Source organism: Syngnathus floridae, chromosome 17 (assembly GCF_059516105.1).
Source record: "Syngnathus floridae isolate MCC-2025c chromosome 17, RoL_Sflo_1.0, whole genome shotgun sequence".
Classification (NCBI taxonomy): domain Eukaryota; kingdom Metazoa; phylum Chordata; class Actinopteri; order Syngnathiformes; family Syngnathidae; genus Syngnathus; species Syngnathus floridae.
Genome location: NC_142429.1, coordinates 9341167 through 9365000, shown reverse-complemented (window position 1 = coordinate 9365000; position 23834 = coordinate 9341167). Strand labels below are relative to the sequence as shown.

Here is a 23834-nt window from a genome sequence, read left to right as displayed (position 1 = left end):
GTTATCTATCTTTTTTTTTTTTTTTTTTTTTTACTTAGCCTTTCTTTTTTTTTTTTATATACGTATAATTAAATGTTATTTAAAACGTTTTCAATACAGATGCATTGAGCTGAACTTCCTATGGGAGATGAACAATAAATCAAGCAGTCATTAAATAAATTAGAGTAAATGAATTGTAAGTTATTGCTGTTTAATATATTTTTTGCCAATTGTGGATAAGGGGGGGGGGCGGATGTGTCGCCACCCCCCGCGTCTTGCAGAATACAGTGAAAGGTAATATTTTTGGAGGGTTAAGGGGGAAATGCCTTTTTAAGAAATGTTTTTAAGTATTCAAGAATTAGAGGAAGTGAAATAATGCAAATAATCTTTTTTTTTTAATTATTCGATTGTTTACCACCATTCAGTCTGTTTATTTTGCAGATGAAATTTGTATTATTATTATTATTCATGTCAATCCAAACATGATGCATATCTTCTTTTTTTTTTTAAATGTTTGGCTTTGCTTTATTTATTGTCTTCTTTTGTGGTGGGGGCGTGATGTACCTTGAGACTGCGCCACATTTCCTATAGAAATCTATTTTTGTTATTGAAGGGGGGTTAGCGGATAATTTTTTTTGTTTTCACTTTTCATGTATTTTAGTTGTGTGTGCGGAAAAAATTCAGATGTCAGTGTTTTCTTGCAGTTTGTCAACAGTGCTGCTGCTGTGAGTTTGACAAGTCGAGAGGACACGTTGTAACGGACATCCGCCATGCTGGAAGGGAACGTTCCCTCGCAAACATGCAGGCCCTCTCCCTCGAATGTGTGTGCACTCCTTCCTTAAAAGACACTCATCGTGGAGCGTGGGAGACTTGGGGAGGGGGGCTGCATACCTGTGTGCCTGTAATCTATCGAGTACATCGGCTGGGATGCGAAACGTGAGCGTGATGGGCTCTTTGTATTTTTTTTTTTTTTTTGTATTGTTTATTACAATTCTCCAGTTGGAGTCAAAAGGAGAATATCGATCCAAATGAACTGCGTTGCACAGAAAAGAGGAGAATGCAGGAGATATGAACAGTCATTCTCCATCTTTCTGCCTCATCCCAGTTGCTGCTTCCCTTGGACTCCCCCCCCTCCCTCCTCCCCTTCCCCAATTGCCTCTGCCAGGGGGAGAGTTGCTCTTTCCCAAAGTCCATCCTCTATCTTTCTGCTAAGAACTTTGGGAGTTTATTTAATATTTTTTACTGTACAAAGGAAAAACTGTGGACTCAAATACTGTTTTTATAATAAAATGAAAATGAACATTAGTTCAGCTTTAGTATTTGTTTTTCTCATGTCACATTATTCATTTAATTCATAATATATTACATAAAAATGACAAAAAAGACTTAGGTTGAAAAGGATATCAATTTATTCATATAAGAAAATACAAAGAATTGTGCATTTTTACAATCATCCCAAAAACAGTGATGTAACAAATCCAGAAGTGAACTGAACCACGTCGTCTCACCATCCAAAACGAGACACCAGCTTGCTCTGATCATCCAGATCTTTCTGAACCTTCTTTCTCATGTAGAAGATGGGGCAGTCACGGCTGAGGAGTACAGCGTGACGCTTGAGTTAACAAACGACGCAAGAGGCGTTACCATAACCCACCTGGTGCAGAGGACTTCTTCATGGAGGGAGCCTTGGCAGCGCTGACACTGAGTCCACAGTCGAGAGAACCGCTCCTCCAGGGTGTTTAAATGGAAAATCTGTAAGTTTGAACCCAATTCGTGAAAACTGAACACGAGTGAGTTGTGCTGTGCTGACCAACCTCTTTCTGGTACAGTTCCGACTCCTTCTTCTTACAAAAATCGCACACAGCAGCTGCAGAAGAGACAAGAGGTAACTAAGCGCTACACCATTGTGCCATATAAAGCTCCTCGAGATAAATAAAATGCACGCACTGTCTGTTTTCAGGACAGCCTTGCAGCCAATGCAAGTGCTCCTCTTCTGCGCGAACGCCATCAGGCCGCCCACCTTCGACGTCAACACTGTCTTACAACGCGTGTGGTCGCCCTCTGAAATAAACGTAAGTTATGTTTTTCATTCAACTGAGCAGCAACCAAATAGTACACAAAAAAAATCGAGAAAAATCACTGACTGAGGAGGATGCTCTCTGCTTTGGTCTCTCCCAAAATGGGCTCAAATATTCTCAGCAAGGGCTTGGATAGTTGTTGGTCCAGGTAGTGTTGTGTGTCAATGGGGATGTTGTTTTCCAGAACATAGATGGGGTCCTAGTGTAAAAAAAGAAAATGTCACCAGTGTAAATACAGAGCAAGTATGGGGGAACATTTTTACTGGGGGACAAACCTCTGACTTCATGTATGCTGCGGCTCCTTTGGCTGCCTTGATGATGACGTAAGGAACTCGGTCTCCCAGGTTAGGGGCGCTTCCTGCGTCTCGCTTCTTCATTCTGACAATTACACATTAATTGGTAATTGACTTTTTTTTATTGATTGTATGCAAATAGGAGTATAACGCTAGTCAATAGCAAATTTTAATCAGAGATGATGTGTCTATTTTACAATGAGTGTTATTCACTATATGGTATAATAATAATTGGTGTCCCTGGAGCCCTTTGCATTTTAAGGAAAGGATATTGAAAAAAGCAAAACACCTCTCAGCTAGCTCCACATGGGCCTGCTTTCCAGCGTACTCCTGCGCCGTTCGGGTCAGCTCCTTGGTGATGACCAGCTGGCTGATGTCGATGCGGTTGCAGAGCAGGTCAGAGATCACCTCTTTGGCATGCGTCACTGCACCCTGGGGATCCCTAAAGACATTTAACACCACTGTCAACACTTGCCTTTTCATTTACAAACAAAAAATAATAATTTCCTCAGGAGGTGTCAGTGTTGTAGGGCAGTGGTCCCCAACCACCGGGCCGCGGACCGGTCCGCGGGACAGCGCCAAGCCGCACAGATTTTTTTTTTTTTAATATCGACGATCAATTAATTCGTCCTGGTCACGTGACATGTTCCCCCCGGTCGAATCCGTAAAGCTAGCAAAAATGAGTAAGAATTTATTTTGAAAAATATATTTTTTTTAAATTGGCGATTCTCTCCTAATTACATCCGTCGGTGCATCTGTGTTAATTCGAGTCAAGACGCTCGTCCCGGTGACGGCACGTCACGACAGTCGAGACCGCGAAGCAAGCAAAAATGAGCAAGAAACTGAGATGTTTGGAACGGGGAAAAAGCCCAATGAGGAGACGGAAGAAGAAGAAGCTACGACTTAAAATTTCTGGAGTCCTACTTAAAATATGGATTTATCGACACAGGTGACGGACGAGCCAAGCCCACTCTGCATATGTGGCGGCGACGGGCTAGCTAACGAGGCAATGAAGCCTTCAAAACTGCTTCGGCACATGGAGACCAAGCATCCTGTATTAAAAGACAAACCTTCACCACTTCGGGTGGTCATTGCTCCAATTACGCCTAGATGGGACCGGCTCGTTTCTGACAAGCTCAGCGCTCCCACTAATTCAACGTCATGGTGAGTTTTACTTTTATGCCATTATATTTCATCGTATTTACATATTTATTATAAATGTATTGTTTATTAAAATAATTTCAAATATTTCTGACACGTAATTGGTCCGTGGCGCAAAAAAAGTTGGGGACCACTGTTAGGGAGCACACCTGTCTATGAGGATTTTCTGCAGGCAAGTGTTAATAAGGTTGGCCACAAGGGGGCAGTTGTCTCTACGGACTGTTTCAATGCCTTTACAATCCATCTTGTCGTGAACGTCTGCTTTGGAGGAGAAATAGAGGCCGGCATAGCGTTTCTTGTTGATCAGCAAGTAGGGGAAGTAGACCTGGAGAGATGATCGATAACACTTCATTTCAAGACTGTTTGGTCCATATTTGGAATGGAATGAAAAGATGCGCCACAAGAATCTATTCCACCACACAAGTGAGCAAACTCATCGATAATTTACCTTCTCAAACTCCAATTTGATGGGGGCTACAAAATGGGAAGACACCCATTCTGCAGCTTCTCTCCCAATGTTCATGGCCTCCTGCACCGTGGCGACACCGAGCTTTACCATGACAGAGTCCGTGTCTCCATAGATGACCTTTGAAGTAGAAAATGTCAACAATCATCTGACAGTGTAGGAAATGAGAGGATCCAAATGTTCCTCACCTTGGCATCGCCTTGGTAACCATTGGAAATGGTGTACTTGGACTCCACCAAGCGTTTGGTTTCCTCAATCATCTGTCTTCCAAACCCTGTCACACTCTACATGTAAAAAAAAAAAAAAAAATGTCATTCCTCAATCTAACACGCACACACGCCTTTCATTTCCTCTTTTAGTCCACATTAAAGTTCAGCGTGAGGCAGTAAAGTGACTTTCTAAGCGCTGGTTTAGTCAAAATCCAAAACAGGATATTAATGTGTTACTTGAGGACCATCTAATAAGCTCCATATTTAATTTTAAAAAGCCATTCCGGTGAAATTTTCTTTTGTCCCTACTCATTGGTTTGCTAAAACATATTGTTATTATTATTTTCTCATTCCTTGCCTCCACTTAATCTTTGCTCATTGTGACCACATGCTTTGACAACATTTGAAGAATATAATTGTGACTAACACTCAGGGACTACTTTTCTGACAGAGCCGCACTTACCTGGGAGATCTCCAGGCAGGGCAGCTTGCCCACCTGAGCCCCCGTGAATCCATAGACCGAGTTTGCACTTATTTTGAGGGCCAGCTGTCGACCATCCAGCACCTGCTTCTTAAAAGGGTCCGTTTCTTTCTTCAGCTCTGCTTTAGCTCTATGGACAGACAGAGCAGGCGTAAGGAGTCAGGATGGCAGGTCTTCTTTTACATTTATGCAACAAGAGTCCAAATTCAAACCTCTTTCTGGCTGACAGCAAGTGCTCCAGAATCTCGGGTAGTAGGCCTTTCCTCACAGAACTCTTCACAAAGTGATCACCCGTGGGTGTCTTGATGAAGTCTGCTGGTGACAACCTAAAATTTCCAAAACCACTAATGAGTCCTGCGTCATACTATTCCTGGAGGACATTTATTTATTTTAAACAAACCCACCCCAGTTTATCAGCGGCACCTTTCTGCAGCAAGGTGGTGTAGCACAGATTGTGAGCCATCATGATGGACGGATACAAGGAGGAAAAATCCAAGGTGGCGATGGGAACGCTGTAATAGCTGAATAATCGCCGGGCAGCAAATAGAGAATAAAATGCGTGTACTTAAAACGACACTTGTCGTAGTGGCGAGCAACGTACCCTTTCTCTGGCTCAATAACAGTTGCTCCAGTGTAATCTTCTCCTCCTTGTGGCTTCACCACAGGCATCACCAAGTTCTGCTTGGCGGCCTAAACACAAATATATTGATTAGACAGGGATGAGTTCATGACTCCGCAGATAAATGCATCTCTCACATGTCGCAGTAGCTGCGAGACAACTTTGATCTGCTGGCCTCTGGACAGCAGGTAGGTAAGAGGCACTCCGGTCACTCTGGCCATCTCCATGTAATTGATCACGCACATCAGCTTCTGAAGTAACCTCAGCGGCAGATAGGCGTCTTTCAAGCAATACACGGCCAAACGTCGCCGGGTCTGTTCGTTGCCGTTCTGAGGAAACATTTTGAGTGAGCATAATTGTGCAAGATGGTTGACAAATAAGTGTTACCTGAAGATCAGTGATGATGGAGTGCTGCACATCCTCCTTCTGTTCTTGCAGAAAGTGGAAACTCACAGCGTTCAGTGTGTAGGAGCGCAGTTTGTAGTCCCTGAGAAGAACCTGACAAACAGAACAGTGAGGGTCCAATTTTTATTTATTTTTTAATGAATGGACTGACAGCGTAGTTGAGAAAGCTCCGTGCTGACCTGCAGCAGATCAAACTGAACTCGGCCTTCCATGTTGATGATCTTGTTCTCTCTGCGGCCCATCTGTTTGCTCTGGAAGTTGAGGTCTCGCAACACCGACTTGATCCCTCTCACACGGCCCAAATACGGAAACAGATCGACCTGCTCAACCAAAAAGGTCATTAGAAAGAGCTGAAGTATTTATGAAGACTAAATGATGCGTCAAACCTTTAAAGTAGCAGCTCTGTTCAACAAGTAAGGGAAGTCAAAGTTTTGGATGTTGTAGCCGGTGATGATGTCAGCGTCAACTGTTCTGAGGAATTCAGCCCAGCTCTGCTCGGACACAAAAATATCACATTGAGACAATAGAAAGAAAATATTAATTGTTGCATAATTATACCAGTGTTTACCTGCAGAAGCTGCTTCTCTTGAGTGAAGCATAAAATCTGAGAGCCCACAATGCTGGCGCAGGACTGCAGCGTGAAGACCGTTCGGATGAAGGGCTCCGTCTCGCCCTGGCGTTGCACCATGGATGCAATCTGAATCACCGGGTCTTTATCAGCCTCTGGGAAGATCCCTGTTTTTTGTGCAAAATTATTTAAACAAATATTCTATATAACTGACAGTAAAATATATATATATTTTTTTTACAAATAATGACACGTGCCTTTTCTTCCAGCGCATTCAATGTCGAAGCTGAGGACTCGGAGCGGCGCGATCCTTTGCCACTCCCCTTCTGCCGGGTGACTTATCAGGTCAGTCCACGCCACATCCACCTCGTACTGACACAAGGACTCCTAAAATAAAGCCCAACATTAAATTAGCCAATCACAGCAATCTCCAAAAGTGCCTACCTTGCCCGGCTGCTTGGAATCCATGTCCACTGCACTTTTTTCCTCGCGGACTCTGTATAGGCCTTTAGGAAGTTCGATCCAGCAGCATCCCACCACATCACAGTCCACCATGAATCTGGCAACGCAAAATAATCATGAGGATTATGCATTCTAATAAATCATTGTTAACACCGGGGCACTGTGGTGTCCCACGTAAACAAACGTAACATAAACACACACCTTATTTCAAAATCGATGTTGGCCTCAAAGGATTGAAAACACTGGATGGGGAGAGGTCCAAACTTCAAGCCCTGTTCCAGCAATCGCTTGGCGGGGGCGATGAGACGAGGCATGGCCATGGTTATCCGCAAGAAATCCACGCTTTTGCTGCCGTGGTAACCGTACATATCTGGCGAGAGCGTGAACGATCACAATAATGAAGGCTGACAATCGTTAGAAAAATTAATCGATTTTGCTTCGGCTTTATCAAATGAATCTGCTTGCTCTTCACATCCTCACTTTCTTTGCGGGTGATGTCCACAGCCAGCACGGTGACCGAGATGTTGTCTTTGTTGGAGCGCATGTCCTTCAACACAGCGGCGTTGAGTTCTCGTTTGAAGTCGCCCAAGTAATTTGGTGTGAACCCTTCGCATAAGGAGCCGAGAGGACATTTTAGAATGGATTGCATTCACCGACATGCACACGGTAAAAAAAAAAAAAGTATTCACCATTTGGGGCCGGGACGTAGAAGTAAGGTGCAAACCCGTGAACGTGACAACACACGCTGTTTCCACTGTCTGTCACTCCAAACATTCGAATGATGGGGACTCTTCCAAATGACTGACCGGGCATGCCTTTTATGGTCGCTCCTGAAAACAAAACAAAAAAGATTTAGATTTACAGCACACCCTCACAGAATAAAATGGCTAAGTGTACCTAAATAATAGTCCAGATCAATCTGTTGAAACACCAAAGAATCAGAGGATGGGTCGAGCGAAGGAGCATGAGGTCTATGCCAGCGAGGATTAAGGTCTGTCGAAAAAAGGTCACCTGCCAGACAAAAAGAAGGGTTAGAGTGGTACATTTAACAACATACTGGATTAAACTTCCAATTCTGACACTTCCTACATACCAACGGGGATAACGTCATGCCCGGCTTGCCCCTCTGACTCCTCTGAATCCATGTCCACATCATCAAACATGGATAATTCCTCCTCAAAGTGCGAGGGACTGTCTTCCCGTTCGCTGGCCATCTTGTTGCGTTTGGCTTGGGAAATGCCACCCGTGAAAGGTCCGCCATTGCGCTTTTTATATTCCATGACTACAACTGAGAAACAAAAACACACTTATCTCAACACTGGCTTGGTCGTCAAGGTAAACAAAATGATATTCCAATGAAAAATTAAGTTATTTTATTCATAGCAGACTTTACAAACATCAGGGTTATTGATTACATGACAGTTCGTTTCAACATTATGCCTTCCAATGTGTATTCTTGCAAACATTGATGAAGAGTTCAAGGGTTGTTTATTATCAAGGTATTGATTTGCCACATAATCTGGCAAAAATCAAAATGTAATGAAAGACCACTAACACATGATCTGTTGATTCTTTTATAAGCTCCACAATGGAGGAGCAGTACAGAACTCGTGGTTAAATCATGTCAGTTTAATGCTGTTACGTTATTCTAATCAATAGTTCAATTGATGTTACCATAACATACCAATGTTGATCAACCGAGTCTCTTCATGCGTTGCATGTTTCAGTTCGAAATTACAACAGTGTGCTACAGTAACAAGCTAAGTAACAATCGCATCAGTATTGCTCGATCGCTGATTTTATTTATATTTACAAACGTTTCGGTGGTAATGCTGAGATCGGCCGTGTTTCTGACAGAATGTAGTTGAAATAATGAAAGTTAGCTTACTTTTTTCTCCAAAGGCGGCCTGAGCTGACAACGACTCCCGCCACTCTTTAATTTCCCGCAGAAAGTGCGCAAGACCACTTCCGGTTACTGGCCCGTCCCATTCCACAAACGAAAAGGAAATTGCGTCATAAGTAGGCGGGGTCTCGAGTTCGACAACGACAGAATTTCTGTGAAGCACACATGTATGTACTTATAAGTACCCCCTAAAACTCTAACCCACTTATACATTCCAATTAAATCTTTTTAAATTTTTAACGTGTTTAACGTGTTCTTCTTCGCTCTTGCTGTCGAACTCTCAAACGCAAATCACAGCCGACAGCGCCGCCTAGCAGCACTTTCTCAAAGTTCATCGTATCTGTAAAACCGGAAGTCAGTGTAGGCTCTGTCGAGCCAACATCCGCAAACAAGGAGGCAACATGGTGCTCGAAAAGAAGAGCTCGGCTCGCGTGGAGGCAGGCCAGCGGAGGGTTCTTGATGATGCCACCCGACTAAGGAGGCTGAGTCGGCAACTCGAGGCTTTGGAGAAAGACAACTTCCAGGACGATCCTCTGAGTTCGCTACCCCCGGCAGGTTTGACCGCTCGCCTACCCGCCTTCAGTGAAACAGAGGAACCCGAGAAGAAGAAGAGGAAGACGCGAGGCGATCACTTCAAGATGCGCTTTAGGAAAAACTTCACGGCGCTCCTCGAGGAGGAGAATTTGGCGGATAAACCGGAGCCCAATTACCTCTCGGCGCTGGCTCCTCCCTCGTCGCTTCCACCACGCCATTTCTGCTGTGTGTGCGGCTTCCCGTCAAACTACACTTGCACGACCTGCGGGGGGCGGTATTGCTGCGTCAAGTGCTTGACTACACACCGTGAAACCAGATGTCTCAAGTGGACGCTGTGACGGACGCTACCTGGTTGCCATGGCAACACATTCAGTCATTCACCTTGTCAGGAGGGAAGCAAGAAACAGCCCCAAGAACAACAACAACCAAACACTTTTATAGTAATTCCCCACTTATTTGCAAATTCATATCTTCCATCACTTTTTTGGGGAGGCTGGACTCAAGGAAGTACATTTCAAGGCAGATCAGTTTATATGCTTTGCTTGTATGTGTTGTTACTCAATATGTTATTTGCAATTAATGTAACATCTATACTGATTTCTGTTTTTTTTCATCTGTCATTTCACATTGTATGATGACATCAAGCTAGTGGACTTTAGGTGAAATTACATGCTTTGGTTGAACATTTTGTAATAATAAATTTGCATGGACACTGGGAATGACAACCGTTGAAGCAAACATTCTGTGCTGCTTAGTATTTGGTAAACTGCGTGAACACCTTCCCACTCCAGGGGTTACCTCAAAGGTATTTCTTTGGCAAATATGCAGCCTTAGAGGTGTGTGCATATCAATATTCGGGCTTCAGTTAGTGAAGGTCAGATTATCGGATGTCAAAAAATTAATTAAGCCATAATCAAGTGTTGAGTGATTATTTCTTCCTGAGTTCCCAGAAAAAACTCATGGCCAATAATCATAATGGCAAATCTATATTTTTGTCATTTTTATTTTTCAATGCACAGTGAAAATGTGCTTTCAACGTTATGCGAGTCCCTTTAACTACCCTGTAGCTTTAAGGGTACCGCCTACTTCCCATTACGTCACATACAGAGGCGGAGTCAAATCAAGCTCATGAATAATGTATAACAACAAGAGGCATTCACGGACCGTTTTTACGGTCGTATCACACAGCACTCACGTAACGCACGCACCATCCCTGACGTAGGCCTGCAAATGCACGTAGCCAATGTGCGTGGATGACATTTAGCAAACGCTACCGCCCCCTTTTCCCACTGTTTTCTCCTTTAGATTGACTGCGACAGCTGGCAATGTGTGGCCTGACCACTTGAAGTTCAAGCCGAAGGGTGAGTCTATAAAGCCCTTTCTTATTTACAAATGTACAAGAGTGAATTGCTTCCTCATCCGACGCCGGTGTGTTTCAAATTCGCAATGTCCTTCGCGTGGATTGAAATAAGCGATAGTGGTGACGTTGAACTCCATCAAAGACGTGCATACGTGCAAGTCAACGCTGACATGGTTGATGATGGAATTCGTGTTCTGTGCAAACGTTGCTAGATTTCATTTTTTTCTTGAGGCCTGATGTTTCCTGGAATGAAACTAGTGGACAACAAGTGGACAAGGGCATGATGATGATGACGATGAAGATGATGATAATGGTGCTTTGGCAAGGGTTCAGTTGAGCGTCTCAGAGGCACTCTAGTTTTGCTGATTTACTAAATTGTCACTCGGGTAGTACTTTCAACCTTACAGAAAAACATACTAATGATGCAACTAGACATTTTGATAATTGATTAATAGAACAATCCGATTATCCCCCCTAAAAAAAAAAAACTTTCATGGAGGACTACAGAAATACAAAAATTGGATATTTACTATTAAGAAGCTGAAATCCTTGCATTTGTGCTATTCTCATAAAAAGATCAATTTGATAATCAGTTAATTGTTAAAGGTTCCAATCAATTACTAGGTTGACTCAAATGTTGCCCTATATGTTTGCCTCAACAAAGCCCCATCACCTTTTAAATATCTAAACATGCCCCCTTCTAATGTGACCCTAAAAAGACCGGCAAAATCTATTTAAGGTTGTAACGGATCATGTTCAACAACTAGACAACATCGAGCCTGTTTGCTCAGTGTCACCTTTGTTTAGTGCCGCCAGCCAAGCATAACTCTATGGCGGTCTGTTATCAGCTCCAAAGTTAACCATACCCAGTGGTTTATGACAAACATGTCAGGTATTTCACATTTGATGTGTCATTAAAAGTAAATCATGTTAATACTTGATCCAGTTTTTTGTGGTACTTGTTTCACATCTGCGGGGTTTTTTTTTTTTGTACCGTTTGTTCCTCAGATTGCAGCATTTGTGCAAGCAGGAACTAAACACAAAACTGTTCTAAATCTTAGTGCCAGGAATTCAACCACCCCTAAATGAGATTCCTTTATAAGACAACAAAATGCAGCTAATGCATCTTTTTATTTTTGTATTTATATATTTGGAGTGTCGAACTCAGTGATTGATAGCTTTTCTGTGGTTGTTGAGGTGGGGGTTGGAGCACACTGTGTGTTTGTGTTTTTGCTCTATATACAATCTAAGCTGGTCAAAGGGCTTCTTCTGGCTGCCTTCCCAAGTGGCTCTATAAAAGACTCACACCCAAACATGCACAAACAGAATAGTGGCCCTAAATTGCGCAATTAACTATGGGGAGGGCAGACTGTGGTTGAGCTTTTACCTTTATTTTTATTTTTTTATAAACCTAACAGAAGAGTCTTTGTATTTTGAATCCTCAAATGAAATATCCACTACTTCAAAGGTTTTGAAGCAAACAAAAATAACCACGTCAAGTGCAAAACTGCAGAAGAGCAAACCAACATTAACCCCAAGACGATATTTGCAAAGATTTCAATCGGACTCTTTCACCTGTGTAACGCTGCAGGAAAGGGAAGTCAAGTTCATCCGCTAGCAACCATCTGTCACAACAGCCACTAGTCCAGTTAAGCCACTATACCCCTATGCAATACTATTATGGCTCCGCCCAAATTTAGTAACTCATGAATAATGCACTTCAAATGAGCTGGGGGGTGTTCATGGCAATCACAATTGTATTTTTCGTGCCATTCAGTTACCGTGAATGGTTATTTGTTTATATCTGTCCCGTGATTGGCTGGCATCCTTTTCAGAAGGGGGTACCCGGGCCTCTCACCCAAATTCAGCAGAGGAGCAGACCCCTGTGAGGATACAAAAGATCTAGGAATGGCTGGCTGAACGTCTACTAAGCATTTCCTAATAATGGCACAGTAGTGTCTAACAATAAATAAATAAACAGAAAATAGAATAGTGTGTCTATCAGCTCATGTAGACAGAATTAAGATTTTATATTTTTGAACGAGGCTCTGTGATAAGATCAATACTGCCAATTATTCCCTTAAATTGTTTCTCACAAGTACTGAAATAAGATCCTCAGTGACAGTTGATGTAAACCCTCAAGGGCAACAAGACTTTTAGTTGAAGGAGTCATTATCTCTTGACAAATACTTTCATAACAAACTTAGTCAATCTTGATTTGAGCAATCCGTATTTGCTTGCCAGGGTGAGCTCGTGCAAGAAGATACTAGTAGTTATTGACGGGCGTTATAGTTTGTCTAAAGGTGTAGAAAAAGAAACTAGGAGTAGTTAGGTGTTCAATATTGAGAATATTTACATAATTAAATGAAGTACTTAAGGAGAAATACAGGTATGGGTGTTTAGGAAAAATGCTAAAATGACAAATATTGATTCATCTGTCATTAAGAGAAATGAAAAAAAAAATACAGACTATAATCAAGTACAAATATAAAGACACAATTTTAATACCTATTTTGATAACTCAGCCCAACTGAAAAAAAAAGTCTTAAAAATAAAAATGTTGCATAGGGCTCATACTGAGCAGGAAAAAAAAAAATCACACAGACAAGGAATTTTTTTAGCCTATTTTGATAATGCAGATATGAATTCAAATGGAAGGAGAAAAAGTTAAATATCCTGAGGAAAAATAAATACTCAACACATTTTTAATCTTGAGTCTTGTGATTTTATTGAGTGCCACTAGACTGGCACAAAAAAGAAAATCAAATTATCTGTGACCTTTATGTCTTCACAGTATGCCGCTGGCTCGCAGCTTGTCCGTCACGTCCCTTCCCGGGCTGGAGGAGTGGGATGAGGATTTTGATTTGGAGAACGCTGTACTTTTTGAAATAGCTTGGGAAGTCGCAAACAAAGGTTTGCAACGTGCATGGCATGATTGTCGCTAAACTCACTCCACTCACAATCTGAGTGACATTTTGTGCAGTCGGAGGAATCTACACAGTCATCCAAACCAAAGCCCGGCTGACGTCAGAAGAATGGGGGGAGAACTATTTCCTGGTGGGTCCTTACGTGGAAAGCAACGTGCGCACACAGGTGGAGCTCATCGAGCCCACAAATCCTGCGCTCAAGAGAACCATTGACAAGATGAACTCCAGCGGGTGTAAGGTGAAGTACCGCCAAACACACATGCCAAAGTTAGAACTCAATGTCCCACGAGAGAACAGGCCCGCTCACTGTTACTATTCAAGCCTTCGGTACCAGATCATGCTTCTAAAATCCCGTGACATTTCTTCGTAAAGGTTAGAGGCTATATGAAATACCTTTGACTCAAACACACGTGCAGAGGACATCATAAACTTTTTTTTTTTTTTTTTTTTTGGACGCTGTGCAGCTGTAAATGGCGGCTTGATTTTAAAGGGATATTTTTAAACAAGCCCATGTTGTAGCACTTAACCAGCCAGGACAAAATAAGAGCCCAACCTAGTGTTTCAGTTTCACTCGCTTAAAAGTAGTGCAACGGCGCGTAAACGAACAAATTGGTCGAACCGGTTATATTCTAAATGGTGTCTGATTAGCAAACTTTGAATCACAATCATCTCTGTTGGTCAAGTATGGAAAAACAGACAAGGAATTTGTCTTCATTAGTTCGAGGTAGCTTAAATTAGCAACAAACAAAATATTTTGCCACATCCAGTCAAGGAAAAAATGAATCGTAATTTTCGGCAGGTGTACTTTGGTCGCTGGCTCATCGAGGGGAGCCCCTATGTGGTTCTCATCGACGTGGGCTTCACCGCTTGGTCTCTGGACAAGTGGAAGAGTGAGCTGTGGGATCTCTGTGACATCGGGGTTCCCTGGTTCGACCGCGAGGCCAACGACGCCGTGCTATTTGGCTTCCTGACCGCTTGGCTCCTCGGAGAGGTCAGAACTTCCAGATTTTAAAATTGTAAAATCTGTCTCATCTCAATGTCTTTATATTTGACCTTCATCTGCAGTACACGGCCCAGTGCGACGAGACTCCTCACGTGGTGGCCCATTTCCACGAGTGGCTGGCCGGTTTGGGCTTGGTGTTGTGTAGACATAGGCAGTTGTCCATAGCGACCATCTTCACCACTCACGCTACGCTCCTGGGACGCTACCTGTGCGCCGGAAATGTCGACTTCTACAACAAACTTTCAGAGGTTTGTGTTTTGAGTGAGTTCACTTGTGTTTGAAGCAGTTGCTAATCACCAATATGAAATAAAAATAGGTTCATAAAAATGTTTGTGTGTGTTCCTCAGTTCAACGTGGATAAGGAAGCAGGCGATCGACAAATCTACCATCGCTATTGTTTGGAGCGAGCGGCTGCCCACTGCGCACACGTTTTCACCACCGTGTCCCAGATCACGGCCATCGAGGCGGAAAACCTGCTCAAAAGGAAACCAGGTGTGGCGAAAACCTAGCACAGTTCTTCGATATTGTAATTTCCCAGCCGTCCTAAATGCACCATTTATGCTGAGTCATTATTTTGCTTTATGGAATGTTTTCCTCAGATATTGTTACTCCCAATGGACTCAACGTGAAGAAGTTCTCAGCAGTCCATGAGTTTCAGAACCTCCACGCGCAGAGCAAGAATCGGATTCAGGAGTTTGTCAGGGGACACTTTTATGGGTCGGAAACTTAAGCTATCCAAATAATTCTTGGCAGTAGGTTATTTTTCTGTTTTTTATATTGCCGATATTTGTCATGACCATCAGGCACCTTGACTTCAACCTGGACAAGTGTTTGTTCCTCTTCATCGCTGGAAGATATGAATTCTCCAACAAAGGAGCTGACATATTCTTAGAGGCCTTGGCCAGACTCAACTATCTGCTTCGAGTAAGTACATTTGGTGTATTGTAAATATGTGCATTTTTTTTTCTAATATATATATTTTTTTTTTGCAGGTCAATCACAGCGATGTGACCGTCATTGCATTTTTCATCATGCCGGCTCGGACAAACAACTTCAACGTGGAGACCTTAAAGGGTCAAGCGGTCAGGAAGCAACTTTGGTGAGGCTGCACTTTCTACATGGAGTGTATGGACATAAGTATTGGGACACCGGGCAATAATTGTGGATGTACTTTTTACGATAATTCTACTTTTATTTTTAATGACTGACAGGGATACTGCTCACACAGTGAAGGAGCGCTTTGGAAAGAAACTTTATGAGTCTCTGCTCGTGTAAGTTCTTTCATATCTTCCTGTATTGTAATGTTCCATGTTGGATGACACAAAAGTCATTTTTCCCATTGTTATTAGTGGACAGCTGCCAGATGTGTCAAAGATGTTGGACAAAGAAGACTTCACCATGATGAAGCGAGCCATCTTTGCTACTCAAAGACAATGCCAGCCTCCGGTGTGCACTCATAACATGTTGGAGGACAACGGCGACCCCATTTTGAACTCTGTGCGCCGTATCGGCCTATTTAACAGCTCCGCTGACCGTGTTAAGGTGCGTTTAGATCACCTCAACCATAATCTGTTTTCATTGATTCGCTCAGTCAAATTTCTTTCCATCCAGATTATCTTCCATCCCGAGTTCCTGTCGTGCACTTCTCCTCTGCTTCCGATGGATTATGAGGAATTTGTAAGAGGTTGCCACCTGGGCGTCTTCCCCTCTTATTATGAACCGTGGGGCTACACGCCAGGTTCGATCCATGCGTGCTGGACTCAAAATGAAAGTGTCAAACGTGGACTAAAGTTCTTGTCGTTTCCAGCCGAGTGCACCGTCATGGGAATCCCGTCCATTTCAACAAACCTGTCTGGCTTTGGTTGTTTCATGGAGGAACACATAGCGGATCCTTCAGCATACGGTGCCTTTCTATTTGGCCTAAAAACAAAATACTCCTTCTGACACCTTTGACCTTTGCAGGGATCTACATCCTGGACCGGCGGTTCCGAGGGGTGGACGAGTCGTGCAATCAGCTCACCTCCTTCCTGTTCCAGTTCTGCAAGCAGAGCCGACGCCAGAGGATCATCCAGAGGAACCGCACGGAGCGCCTCAGTGACCTCCTGGACTGGAGATACCTCGGCAGGGTATGACTTTAGTTTTATTCCTTTTCTTCTTTTGGAAACCAATGTGATATTTTTCGATTGCCATCAGTATTACGTAGCCGCACGTCACATGGCCCTGGCGAAAGCCTTCCCTGACACCTTCCTGTACGAACCTCACGACCCCACCTCGGTAAGTTAACCTGTGTTTAATTGATCTATAAAGAAAAGCTCATCCTAAATCTTCTGATCAAACTCCTATCCCCCCTCTCAGACGTCAGGTTTCCGTTACCCCCGCCCCGCCTCCGTTCCACCTTCTCCTTCCCTCTCCCGCCATTCCTCCCCCCACCACAGCGACGTGGAGGACGACGAGGATGACGACGAACGCTACGACGAAGATCTGGAGGCGGAAAAGGACAGAGTGAACATTCGCCAGCCCTTCACCATGCCGTTCAAAAACAAGATTTCTGCTGCTAACAAGCCCAACGGGAACGGCAACGGAGTCGCAAGTGAGAAAAACTGACACACGGAAACACGCCTGAACATGTTGAATGACGCTTGTGAGATTTCGGATAACGGCCACACATTTAGCGAGTTAATCATATAAACAATTGAAAGCAAAATGGATTTTTCTTCCCAGCCAAATATATAAAAACATACCTAGTCAATTTAAATCCTTTCAGTCACACCAGCAGTGCTACAAGTGGTTTTGTTTTGAAGTGTAACCAGCACATCACAAAGGGAAAAGTCAAAACTGCTGTATTTACTAACACTGAATTAGGATAAAACTTTTTTTTTTTTTTTTTTTTTTATAGAGCAGGAAAAAAAAACAATCAAATCCTCCTTTTTACTGTTTTATCATTTTCTACTTTCCGTATTGGGAAAAAAATAGCATCATTTGCTGTAAGTTCCAATTACACTGTTTTGTAGTCAATAATAGGATTTTTTTTGTCTTTCAAATGCCTTATTTCTTTAAAAAAAAAAAACAGTTTAAAAAACACACCAGTACATTACACACTCAATGCTGCCAAAAAATTCTCCATCTTGTTTTTGCGTTTTAATTTTACTCCCAAGCCTTAAAAGTTTTTTTTTTGCTTAGTACTGTGAACCACCTCACATGCACACTCCCCCCCAACGTGTATCAGCTTGTGTATTGACGAGTATTTATGACAGCGGTAGGGAAAAAAAAAAAATGTGAACGTGTCTTGGTGATTGCAACTGTTTGCACGTGTGAGATGAGCTTTGAATAGGAGCTAGAAAATGGAAGGAAGCAAGATGTATGTTTATGTATGTCCCTGTGAGAGTTTTATCATTTCTTCCGACCTTGCACAATTCAACTTATAATAAAGACGACCTGTCTAAGGTTTACAAATGACAACAGCTTTTTGCTTACATGTGATTTATTGGGCATGTCCACTGTTCACCTTCTAGAATAATCTTCCATCAGATACTTCAGCATAAATAAACTCGACCCCCGTGACCTTTGCAGACTGAAAAGAAAACATGAAAAAGTCCGTTTTTAAATAATCGCTTTTGTCTATGCAAATTCTCAGTCATCCACAAAATGTCAAACTACTCCAAAACGAAAAGTTTGAAACTTACCAATTAGACTATTCCAAAACGAGTTGTATGTTGCACTACCAGTTACGGCGCCAAGTTGGGCTGGATTCCTTCTCACTGTGTGCACTGAGAAACCTCCAACCCCTGTCACCTGCACCTCCACGAGATGATAATCACTCAACCTGGCCCGAGGAAAAAGCGTGATCACATTAAACGCCGTGCCAGGTTACCTTTGTCGTAAAAATAACTCACGCCGTGTCGGCCACAATCTCTCCCTGAACACCGTTAAAACCGAGCGTCCCTGCAGCCACTGCCGCTGCCGCCATGGTGTTGACATTGTTGGGAGCGAGGGGACACAGCTCCGCCACAGAGCCTGTGAATAAAACCCGCCTTCCCTGTTCCTCTGCCCACTCTGAGAGCACATCTTCAGTCAGACGGAAGCAGGATGGATGCTTGGACATCCTTATGAATAAAGCCTGCAAGCAAAGAGTGATGAGGGGGGGGGCTCATTTAGTCAACTGTATGAATTTTACCTGCAAGGTCCCGCTATCGTTCAACTTCTGGATGTCTTGACCTCCCCATAAGGCGCCACTTGGGATGTAGAGGGTTCGTCCATTCTTTTGGGCCGCCTGACGAAGTTTTGTATTTAGGTCATGATCAGCGAGGGCGGAGGGGGAACCAACCTATAGGAAGTACACTGTTAAGTTAAATTGCCTAATTTGACCTACTTTTAGTTAATTGAAAGATCTCACCATCAAATGTGAGTGGGACAGGAAGCGGACCCCGAATTCTTTCACTACCTGAGGATGGCACACCTCCACAATGACATCACATTCCCTGAAGAACATTAATGAAACGGAAGTTAGATGACGCATCGAGTGTCTGACAATGATATTCAATTCTAATGAAATGTTCATGTCGCACCTTTCTGCGAAGGATGACAAATCATCCAAAACAAGTTCATCCGGGACTAAACGTTCCAGTTTTTCAGGATTTCGGTTCCAAACAAAAGCCAAAGTTAAGCCTACAGAGGCGCCATCTTTAATGATTCTCTCCAGCAAGTACTGTCCTACAAAGTGAAACAAACAATAGTTGTTTTCTCAGATTTGTGTTCAAGGAGCTTCATGAAGGTGTCTGGCAGTGAGTTTTCATGCCGTAAAAGGAATTTCACACCGAGATGTCCAAATCCTACAATTCCAATTCGCAGGGGAGAGGAATGCGTTGCCATTTTTCCACGCAGTGGACACAAATAGCTTTGGAAAATTCACCTGCATATATAAACACGTGTAAGTATTAACTTCATATCACAACTCCCACAATCAGCGTTATGGCTCCACTTACCGATAATCCCACACCTTTCTTGTGTCTCCCAGTCCGAATCAAGCAACTCTGACCATGGAGTCATGGGAGAGCACATAGTACAAGGTTTGACCACAGAGGCCAAAGTTAATCATTGTTAGTTCTTCAGCAATTGGATTGGTATAATAACTCTTGAAACTATTGTATTGTAAAGTATGACAAACTTATTTTTGATTCTCAGATTTTCAGACATTGTCAAAAGTTTGCTAAAAAAAAATTGCTAAAAATAGTTACTGAAAAAGAATATAATTAAATTAATAATTAAATTATAATAATTAAAATATGGGTCTGTTATGTTGAACACAAAGATGTTGCATTGTAAATTAATAGCAGTTCCCTTGTTGCAATTAATTGCCCCAGTATTCAGAGCACCAAAATCACATGTCAACTTTTCAAACCAAAACTATTTGAACGTAACCCCAACTAAACAACAATTTCGCACTCTCACGGAAGTGCTGTATTTTAATGACGTGTGATTGGTGAAAAACAAGAGATTAAAATCTGTCAATTCTTTTCTTTCTCTGCATCGCCACCTAGCGTATAACGTAAGTAATACAAATGAATGCAGGAAAACAATAAAACAAAAACATTCAAGCTGAGTTTGTATGAGAAGCAAGAACATCAGCAGTGCTTAGCATAATAACTAAAAAACTGACAATTTTATGGAACCAGACTCACCAACTTTGCATTATGTTTTGATGCATTCCTGGATAGGTCAAAGGTCAAGTTCCTTGTCACAATGACTCAAAACAAGAAGAAGGTTGATAATGTGGTGTAATCACAAAGCAAGGATCAGTCTAAAGTTCATGGCTCAGTAGACAGCAGCAGATTTCATTTTCACAGGGAACAGCAGAACAAGTAGGAGCTTTTTTATATATATATATATATTTTTTTTTTTCTCAGGCAGCAGAACAGGAGTTGGAGCTCAGTGGACAACATGGACATCCTTGAGACGCATGCCTATGACAGACGGCAGAAAAGAAACACGGTATTGTCTAATTTACATTTGAATCATTCTTAATATTGTTCTATAATTTTTGTTCCTCTTTCTTTCAGTCCTGTGCTCTGCTCCTGTCTTTGATGCCTTTCTTTTTGGCCTCAGCCGTGTACTTCTATCTATGGACGCCACACTACCCAGCGTCCATCACGCTAGCGGCTGTCAAATCGGCACCGACGCTCCTCCTGGCTGTGGCGGTGCTGAGCTGGAATGGAGGTCAGAGTGTCCTGGGTGTGGTGGGAGGACTTGTCTTCTCAGCTGTGGGCGACTGCTGCCTGGTATGGCCGGAGTTTTTCCTTCATGGTAAGAAACACGTCAGGGATTTTTTGCATGTTAAACTTTATTTACTGAATTAATAATGTCGCGGGAATATGTGATGTGTTTTAGGAATGGCTGCCTTTGCTTTGGCCCATCTTCTCTACTCGCTCGCCTTCCTTTCATCTCGTTACGAGGCGTATTCTTCCTCCTCGTGGACCGGCCTACTATATCTGATCCTGGTTATGATCGCAGGAGGTTTCTACACATATTTGTTTCCGTTTTTACGAAAGGACCCCAACTCAGACCTTTTAGTTCCCGCTGTGGGGGGATACGTTGTCGTAATCACACTGATGGGAATATTAGCCACTAGAACCCGACGTGGATTTACACTATTGGGAAGTTTGATTTTTATGGTGTCTGACCTTTCGTTGGCGTTGCAACAGTTTAAGGTGACGGCGCCTGTGCAACACGGTAACACTGTTGTCATGGTGACATATTACTTAGCACAGCTACTAATTAGTGTTGGGGACACGAGGGCAGCGGAGATCAAAAATGACTTTGCAAAATGGAAGCGGACCTAGCTAGTTTATTAGCATTACTATGAATTAACAAATGGCAAATTGCTTTGAAATAATTGTATTGCCATATTTAATATGACAATGTAATATTCATATTTAAGTGAAAGTTGTCAAGATGAACATGTATAAAAATACCCATTTTGACATTTTAATATACAGTGTCTGAGTCTTCCTCAAAGAATTTAAAAGTCCTTACACGTGTACTGACATTGATGACAATTTGAAAGGTTTTTTTTTACATTCTATTTGAGATGCATGACCCCAAAACTGATATAACATGTTAAATGACATGCAAAAAACAAACAGAATTCATGAGAGGTCAGCGGTCCATTCCGTGGTCATCTGGCTGGTGTCCACAAAAACAAGCCGTCTTTAAGCGCTCACAGAATTCCAGTACTTCCTGTTGAAAGAGGAAAACCCAAGTTGCTCTCAAACCAATATTTGGTGAAATGGAAATTGCTGTGCTAGTTTAAATTCGAAAACAGTAAGTGACTCACCAGACTTTCCTCCTTCCCTTGGAGCTCTTTGGCTCGCAGTCGTAGCAACTCTTCAAGGCCGAGAGACGGCTCCCTACAATCTTTGAGCCCCTTCACACAGTCTTCCACCAGGCTGGAGGAGAAGCAATGAGTCATCATAACCAGGTTGACTTAGGCTTCATTGTCACTGACCCTCAGTTGAAGACACAAATTGTCTTACCAACAAAGAGCGCCGAGCACATGTTCATGAAAAGGCGAGTGTGGAGTTCGCAGGACCGAGACCAGCTGCTGCACCATCCCCATGGAAACCACTGCATCTGCAAGAAGAATAAAAGACAGTGATACTCATCTAAGGACGTCTATCCTCATCCATACCTTTCTGTTCAGGGTGTGACGTCAGCAGGTTGAGCAGAAGGAACGCCGACTTAGTCTGAAGCTTCTCATGTTTTGACTGCATGCCTCTCATCAGGACCGAGAAGCCATCATGTGACAGAAAGGCCTCCAGTCCCGCATCTTGCTCTCGAACCAGACCTGAAGTTACAACAAGAGACGGATGACGATAAAATAATCCATTTGAAGAGTTTTATTATCACATACTCACATGAGACGGCATACAGGGCTTTGACTCTGACTGTGGGGTGGGGGTCCGAGTCTGTCAGCTGCAGAAGCTTTGGCAGAACGTTTATTTTTAGTAAATGATCCTGCACTTGAGGCATGTTCTGGGCACTGGTACCGATCAACTGAGCAGCGTTCCACCTCAAACTACTTTGGGCGTGACACAAATATTTGGAGACACACAGATCCAGGCCTCCCAGAACCATCAAGTCTGTAAGAGGTGAAGATACGCAATTAGGTTTTTGTTTATTACTCTCATTTAATTAATTCATATACTATTTACCAACCTCTGGCATTGTCAAGGTTCTCACACAAATCTGACAGCAACTCAAAGGCTGATTCTCGCTCATCTTCATCGTCATCATCCCTATCCCCCTCGCCGTTCACGTCCTCCTTGTTCAAGACAGCCAGGCACTGCTTCATCTGCTCCACTTCATTCATCTGCCCTTTGCAGACATCTGCGAGAGCGTCCCGTAGCCATGCACTCCTCTGAATAACAAAAGAGTCAGATTGATTTCAACAGTTCATTGGTTAATTGTCAAAGTCTTCTAATATGCATTTTTCACAACACTAACCTCCTCTGAAATGGGTTCGACAGGGGCAGGCCCCTCTGCACCGGTGCCAGCATCGATTGCCATCTGCAGGACCCCCTGAAGGTTCTGGGGATATCTTCGATCTTGTCTGTCTTCAGCCATGTCGCTTAAAGGGGGCAACACAATTTGATATAAGAACAATTAAAATGCATTGCTTAAAACCAGCCAGAAAATAGTTATGTATATATTGTATGTGACTGAGATAAGATTTTAAACACAAGTTTGGACACACCAAATGGTCCATAGGCCTTAATGGTTAGAACCACTAGTTTAGGATTACTGATTTAAATACAACCCCAAACTGTCATGCTCAGTACAAGGCAGCAACATCCCTCCTAGATCTACCTTTAACATTAGGCTACATAGAATGTTTAAATCCACCTTACCTTCAAAGGATCATGAAATAATACTGAAAAAAAAAAGTGATCACAGATCCTTTTTAATAATCTTGAAGGTTGACGCCTCTTTAAACCCCAAAGACACATGTAAGCGCTAGAACATTCTAGCTAGCTAGTAGCTTAAGCAAGCGCTTGAGTAAGCTGCCATTTTTTACCGTAACTGTAAAACTATAACCGCAAATATCATTTGGTACTAACAGCTGTCTCCCCAGTCTGTCTATAGTCAAGTCAAGTTTTACATTTATTTTTAACTATAGAATAATCCACACAGTGATATAAATATTGTACTTTATAATATGTATTTTACAATTTAATTAAGAAACATTTTTGCCCGTCTATTAGCGGATTTAAAGTGAATCAATGACGTAAGGGTTGATCAGCGTTCAGAGAGTACTAGTGGAAGCGAGATGAGTTATAGTGTTCCCTGTTCAAACGTTACTCAACGTTTGTCATTGTTTAATTACAAAAAAT

At 42.6% G+C, this 23834-nt stretch overlaps 7 protein-coding genes across 18 annotated transcripts in view; 4 read left to right on the top strand and 3 right to left on the bottom strand.

Moving 5' to 3' along the window:
* ep300b (EP300 lysine acetyltransferase b) overlaps positions 1 to 1284 on the top strand; it is a 19008-nt gene extending 17724 nt beyond the window's left edge. For all 5 annotated transcript variants that reach the window (XM_088356897.1, XM_088356898.1, XM_088356895.1 and 2 more), the window contains exon 30: positions 1 to 1284. This exon is cut by the window's left edge and continues 3531 nt beyond it. The gene's annotated coding sequence lies outside the window, so the exon portion shown is untranslated.
* An 86-nt stretch (positions 1285 to 1370) lies between these two features.
* pold1 (polymerase (DNA directed), delta 1, catalytic subunit) lies at positions 1371 to 9448 on the bottom strand. 2 transcript variants are annotated; one of them, XM_088357353.1, is made up of 28 exons: positions 9335 to 9367; positions 8610 to 8776; positions 7815 to 8009; positions 7619 to 7732; positions 7411 to 7551; positions 7202 to 7327; positions 6923 to 7091; positions 6704 to 6818; positions 6517 to 6646; positions 6260 to 6426; positions 6078 to 6182; positions 5871 to 6011; positions 5674 to 5784; positions 5424 to 5615; positions 5269 to 5357; positions 5072 to 5188; positions 4880 to 4993; positions 4650 to 4797; positions 4166 to 4261; positions 3960 to 4097; positions 3661 to 3836; positions 2640 to 2792; positions 2333 to 2435; positions 2124 to 2256; positions 1927 to 2040; positions 1794 to 1846; positions 1634 to 1731; positions 1371 to 1571 (listed from the first exon to the last, which is right to left on the bottom strand). In XM_088357353.1, exons 3-28 carry the CDS (start codon positions 7999 to 8001, stop codon positions 1484 to 1486), a joined length of 3318 nt encoding a protein of 1105 aa, XP_088213479.1. In that variant the 5' UTR covers positions 8002 to 8009; positions 8610 to 8776; positions 9335 to 9367; the 3' UTR covers positions 1371 to 1483. The 2 variants fall into 2 exon arrangements, with proteins under 2 accessions (XP_088213479.1, XP_088213478.1); XM_088357352.1 differs by lacking the exon at positions 8610 to 8776 and having other exon boundaries at positions 9335 to 9448.
* Positions 8930 to 9883, top strand: znhit1 (zinc finger, HIT-type containing 1). Its single transcript, XM_088357366.1, has one exon. The coding sequence runs from the start codon at positions 9026 to 9028 to the stop codon at positions 9494 to 9496; it is 471 nt and encodes a 156-aa protein (XP_088213492.1). The 5' UTR covers positions 8930 to 9025; the 3' UTR covers positions 9497 to 9883.
* A 3429-nt stretch (positions 9884 to 13312) lies between these two features.
* On the top strand, positions 13313 to 17909 carry gys1 (glycogen synthase 1 (muscle)). The gene is made up of 15 exons (XM_088357354.1): positions 13313 to 13431; positions 13502 to 13683; positions 14245 to 14436; positions 14511 to 14696; positions 14796 to 14940; positions 15048 to 15165; positions 15252 to 15372; positions 15441 to 15547; positions 15660 to 15719; positions 15798 to 15990; positions 16060 to 16186; positions 16256 to 16351; positions 16411 to 16574; positions 16642 to 16722; positions 16804 to 17909. Exons 1-15 carry the CDS (start codon positions 13314 to 13316, stop codon positions 17050 to 17052), a joined length of 2139 nt encoding a protein of 712 aa, XP_088213480.1. The 5' UTR covers position 13313; the 3' UTR covers positions 17053 to 17909.
* A 2-nt stretch (positions 17910 to 17911) lies between these two features.
* aspdh (aspartate dehydrogenase domain containing) lies at positions 17912 to 19548 on the bottom strand. Of its 2 annotated transcripts, XM_088357357.1 has the most exons (8): positions 19431 to 19548; positions 19263 to 19357; positions 19014 to 19158; positions 18842 to 18926; positions 18623 to 18772; positions 18342 to 18565; positions 18132 to 18271; positions 17912 to 18019 (listed from the first exon to the last, which is right to left on the bottom strand). In XM_088357357.1, the coding sequence occupies exons 2-8, from the start codon at positions 19315 to 19317 to the stop codon at positions 17982 to 17984; spliced, it is 837 nt and encodes a 278-aa protein (XP_088213483.1). In that variant the 5' UTR covers positions 19318 to 19357; positions 19431 to 19548; the 3' UTR covers positions 17912 to 17981. The 2 variants fall into 2 exon arrangements, with proteins under 2 accessions (XP_088213483.1, XP_088213484.1); XM_088357358.1 differs by lacking the exon at positions 19431 to 19548 and having other exon boundaries at positions 19263 to 19387.
* tmem86b (transmembrane protein 86B) lies at positions 19114 to 21433 on the top strand. 6 transcript variants are annotated; one of them, XM_088357363.1, is made up of 5 exons: positions 19114 to 19375; positions 19463 to 19514; positions 20352 to 20436; positions 20505 to 20748; positions 20833 to 21433. In XM_088357363.1, the coding sequence occupies exons 3-5, from the start codon at positions 20386 to 20388 to the stop codon at positions 21282 to 21284; spliced, it is 747 nt and encodes a 248-aa protein (XP_088213489.1). In that variant the 5' UTR covers positions 19114 to 19375; positions 19463 to 19514; positions 20352 to 20385; the 3' UTR covers positions 21285 to 21433. The 6 variants fall into 6 exon arrangements, with proteins under 6 accessions (XP_088213489.1, XP_088213487.1, XP_088213486.1 ...); XM_088357361.1 differs by lacking the exon at positions 19463 to 19514 and having other exon boundaries at positions 20356 to 20436; XM_088357360.1 differs by lacking the exon at positions 19463 to 19514.
* Positions 21270 to 23523, bottom strand: hspbp1 (HSPA (heat shock 70kDa) binding protein, cytoplasmic cochaperone 1). The gene is made up of 8 exons (XM_088357356.1): positions 23352 to 23523; positions 22948 to 23071; positions 22660 to 22861; positions 22359 to 22583; positions 22133 to 22288; positions 21978 to 22074; positions 21779 to 21890; positions 21270 to 21681 (listed from the first exon to the last, which is right to left on the bottom strand). Exons 2-8 carry the CDS (start codon positions 23065 to 23067, stop codon positions 21601 to 21603), a joined length of 993 nt encoding a protein of 330 aa, XP_088213482.1. The 5' UTR covers positions 23068 to 23071; positions 23352 to 23523; the 3' UTR covers positions 21270 to 21600.
* Between the last annotated feature and the right edge of the window lie 311 nt (positions 23524 to 23834).

Excerpts from the sequence above, each read along its gene's own strand:
- pold1 (XM_088357352.1), bottom strand. The coding sequence starts at position 8,001 with ATGGAATATAAAAAGCGCAATGGCGGACCTTTCACGGGTGGCATTTCC. Across the intron at positions 6,819-6,922 it reads AACATCGATTTTGAAATAAG|ATTCATGGTGGACTGTGATG; the intron begins GTGTGTGTTTAT and ends TTGCGTTGCCAG. Across the intron at positions 2,041-2,123 it reads AGCAGAGAGCATCCTCCTCA|AGGGCGACCACACGCGTTGT; the intron begins GTCAGTGATTTT and ends CGTTTATTTCAG.
- znhit1 (XM_088357366.1), top strand. The coding sequence starts at position 9,026 with ATGGTGCTCGAAAAGAAGAGCTCGGCTCGCGTGGAGGCAGGCCAGCGG.
- gys1 (XM_088357354.1), top strand. The coding sequence starts at position 13,314 with ATGCCGCTGGCTCGCAGCTTGTCCGTCACGTCCCTTCCCGGGCTGGAG. Across the intron at positions 13,684-14,244 it reads TGAACTCCAGCGGGTGTAAG|GTGTACTTTGGTCGCTGGCT; the intron begins GTGAAGTACCGC and ends AATTTTCGGCAG. Across the intron at positions 16,575-16,641 it reads ACTGGAGATACCTCGGCAGG|TATTACGTAGCCGCACGTCA; the intron begins GTATGACTTTAG and ends GATTGCCATCAG.
- aspdh (XM_088357357.1), bottom strand. The coding sequence starts at position 19,317 with ATGGCAACGCATTCCTCTCCCCTGCGAATTGGAATTGTAGGATTTGGA. Across the intron at positions 18,927-19,013 it reads TTGTCATCCTTCGCAGAAAG|GGAATGTGATGTCATTGTGG; the intron begins GTGCGACATGAA and ends AATGTTCTTCAG. Across the intron at positions 18,272-18,341 it reads GAGATTGTGGCCGACACGGC|GTTGAGTGATTATCATCTCG; the intron begins GTGAGTTATTTT and ends TCCTCGGGCCAG.
- tmem86b (XM_088357361.1), top strand. The coding sequence starts at position 20,386 with ATGGACATCCTTGAGACGCATGCCTATGACAGACGGCAGAAAAGAAAC. Across the intron at positions 20,437-20,504 it reads GACGGCAGAAAAGAAACACG|TCCTGTGCTCTGCTCCTGTC; the intron begins GTATTGTCTAAT and ends TCTTTCTTTCAG. Across the intron at positions 20,749-20,832 it reads GCCGGAGTTTTTCCTTCATG|GAATGGCTGCCTTTGCTTTG; the intron begins GTAAGAAACACG and ends GATGTGTTTTAG.
- hspbp1 (XM_088357356.1), bottom strand. The coding sequence starts at position 23,067 with ATGGCTGAAGACAGACAAGATCGAAGATATCCCCAGAACCTTCAGGGG. Across the intron at positions 22,289-22,358 it reads AGCCCTGTATGCCGTCTCAT|GTCTGGTTCGAGAGCAAGAT; the intron begins GTGAGTATGTGA and ends TTGTAACTTCAG. Across the intron at positions 22,075-22,132 it reads GTCACACCCTGAACAGAAAG|ATGCAGTGGTTTCCATGGGG; the intron begins GTATGGATGAGG and ends TTCTTCTTGCAG.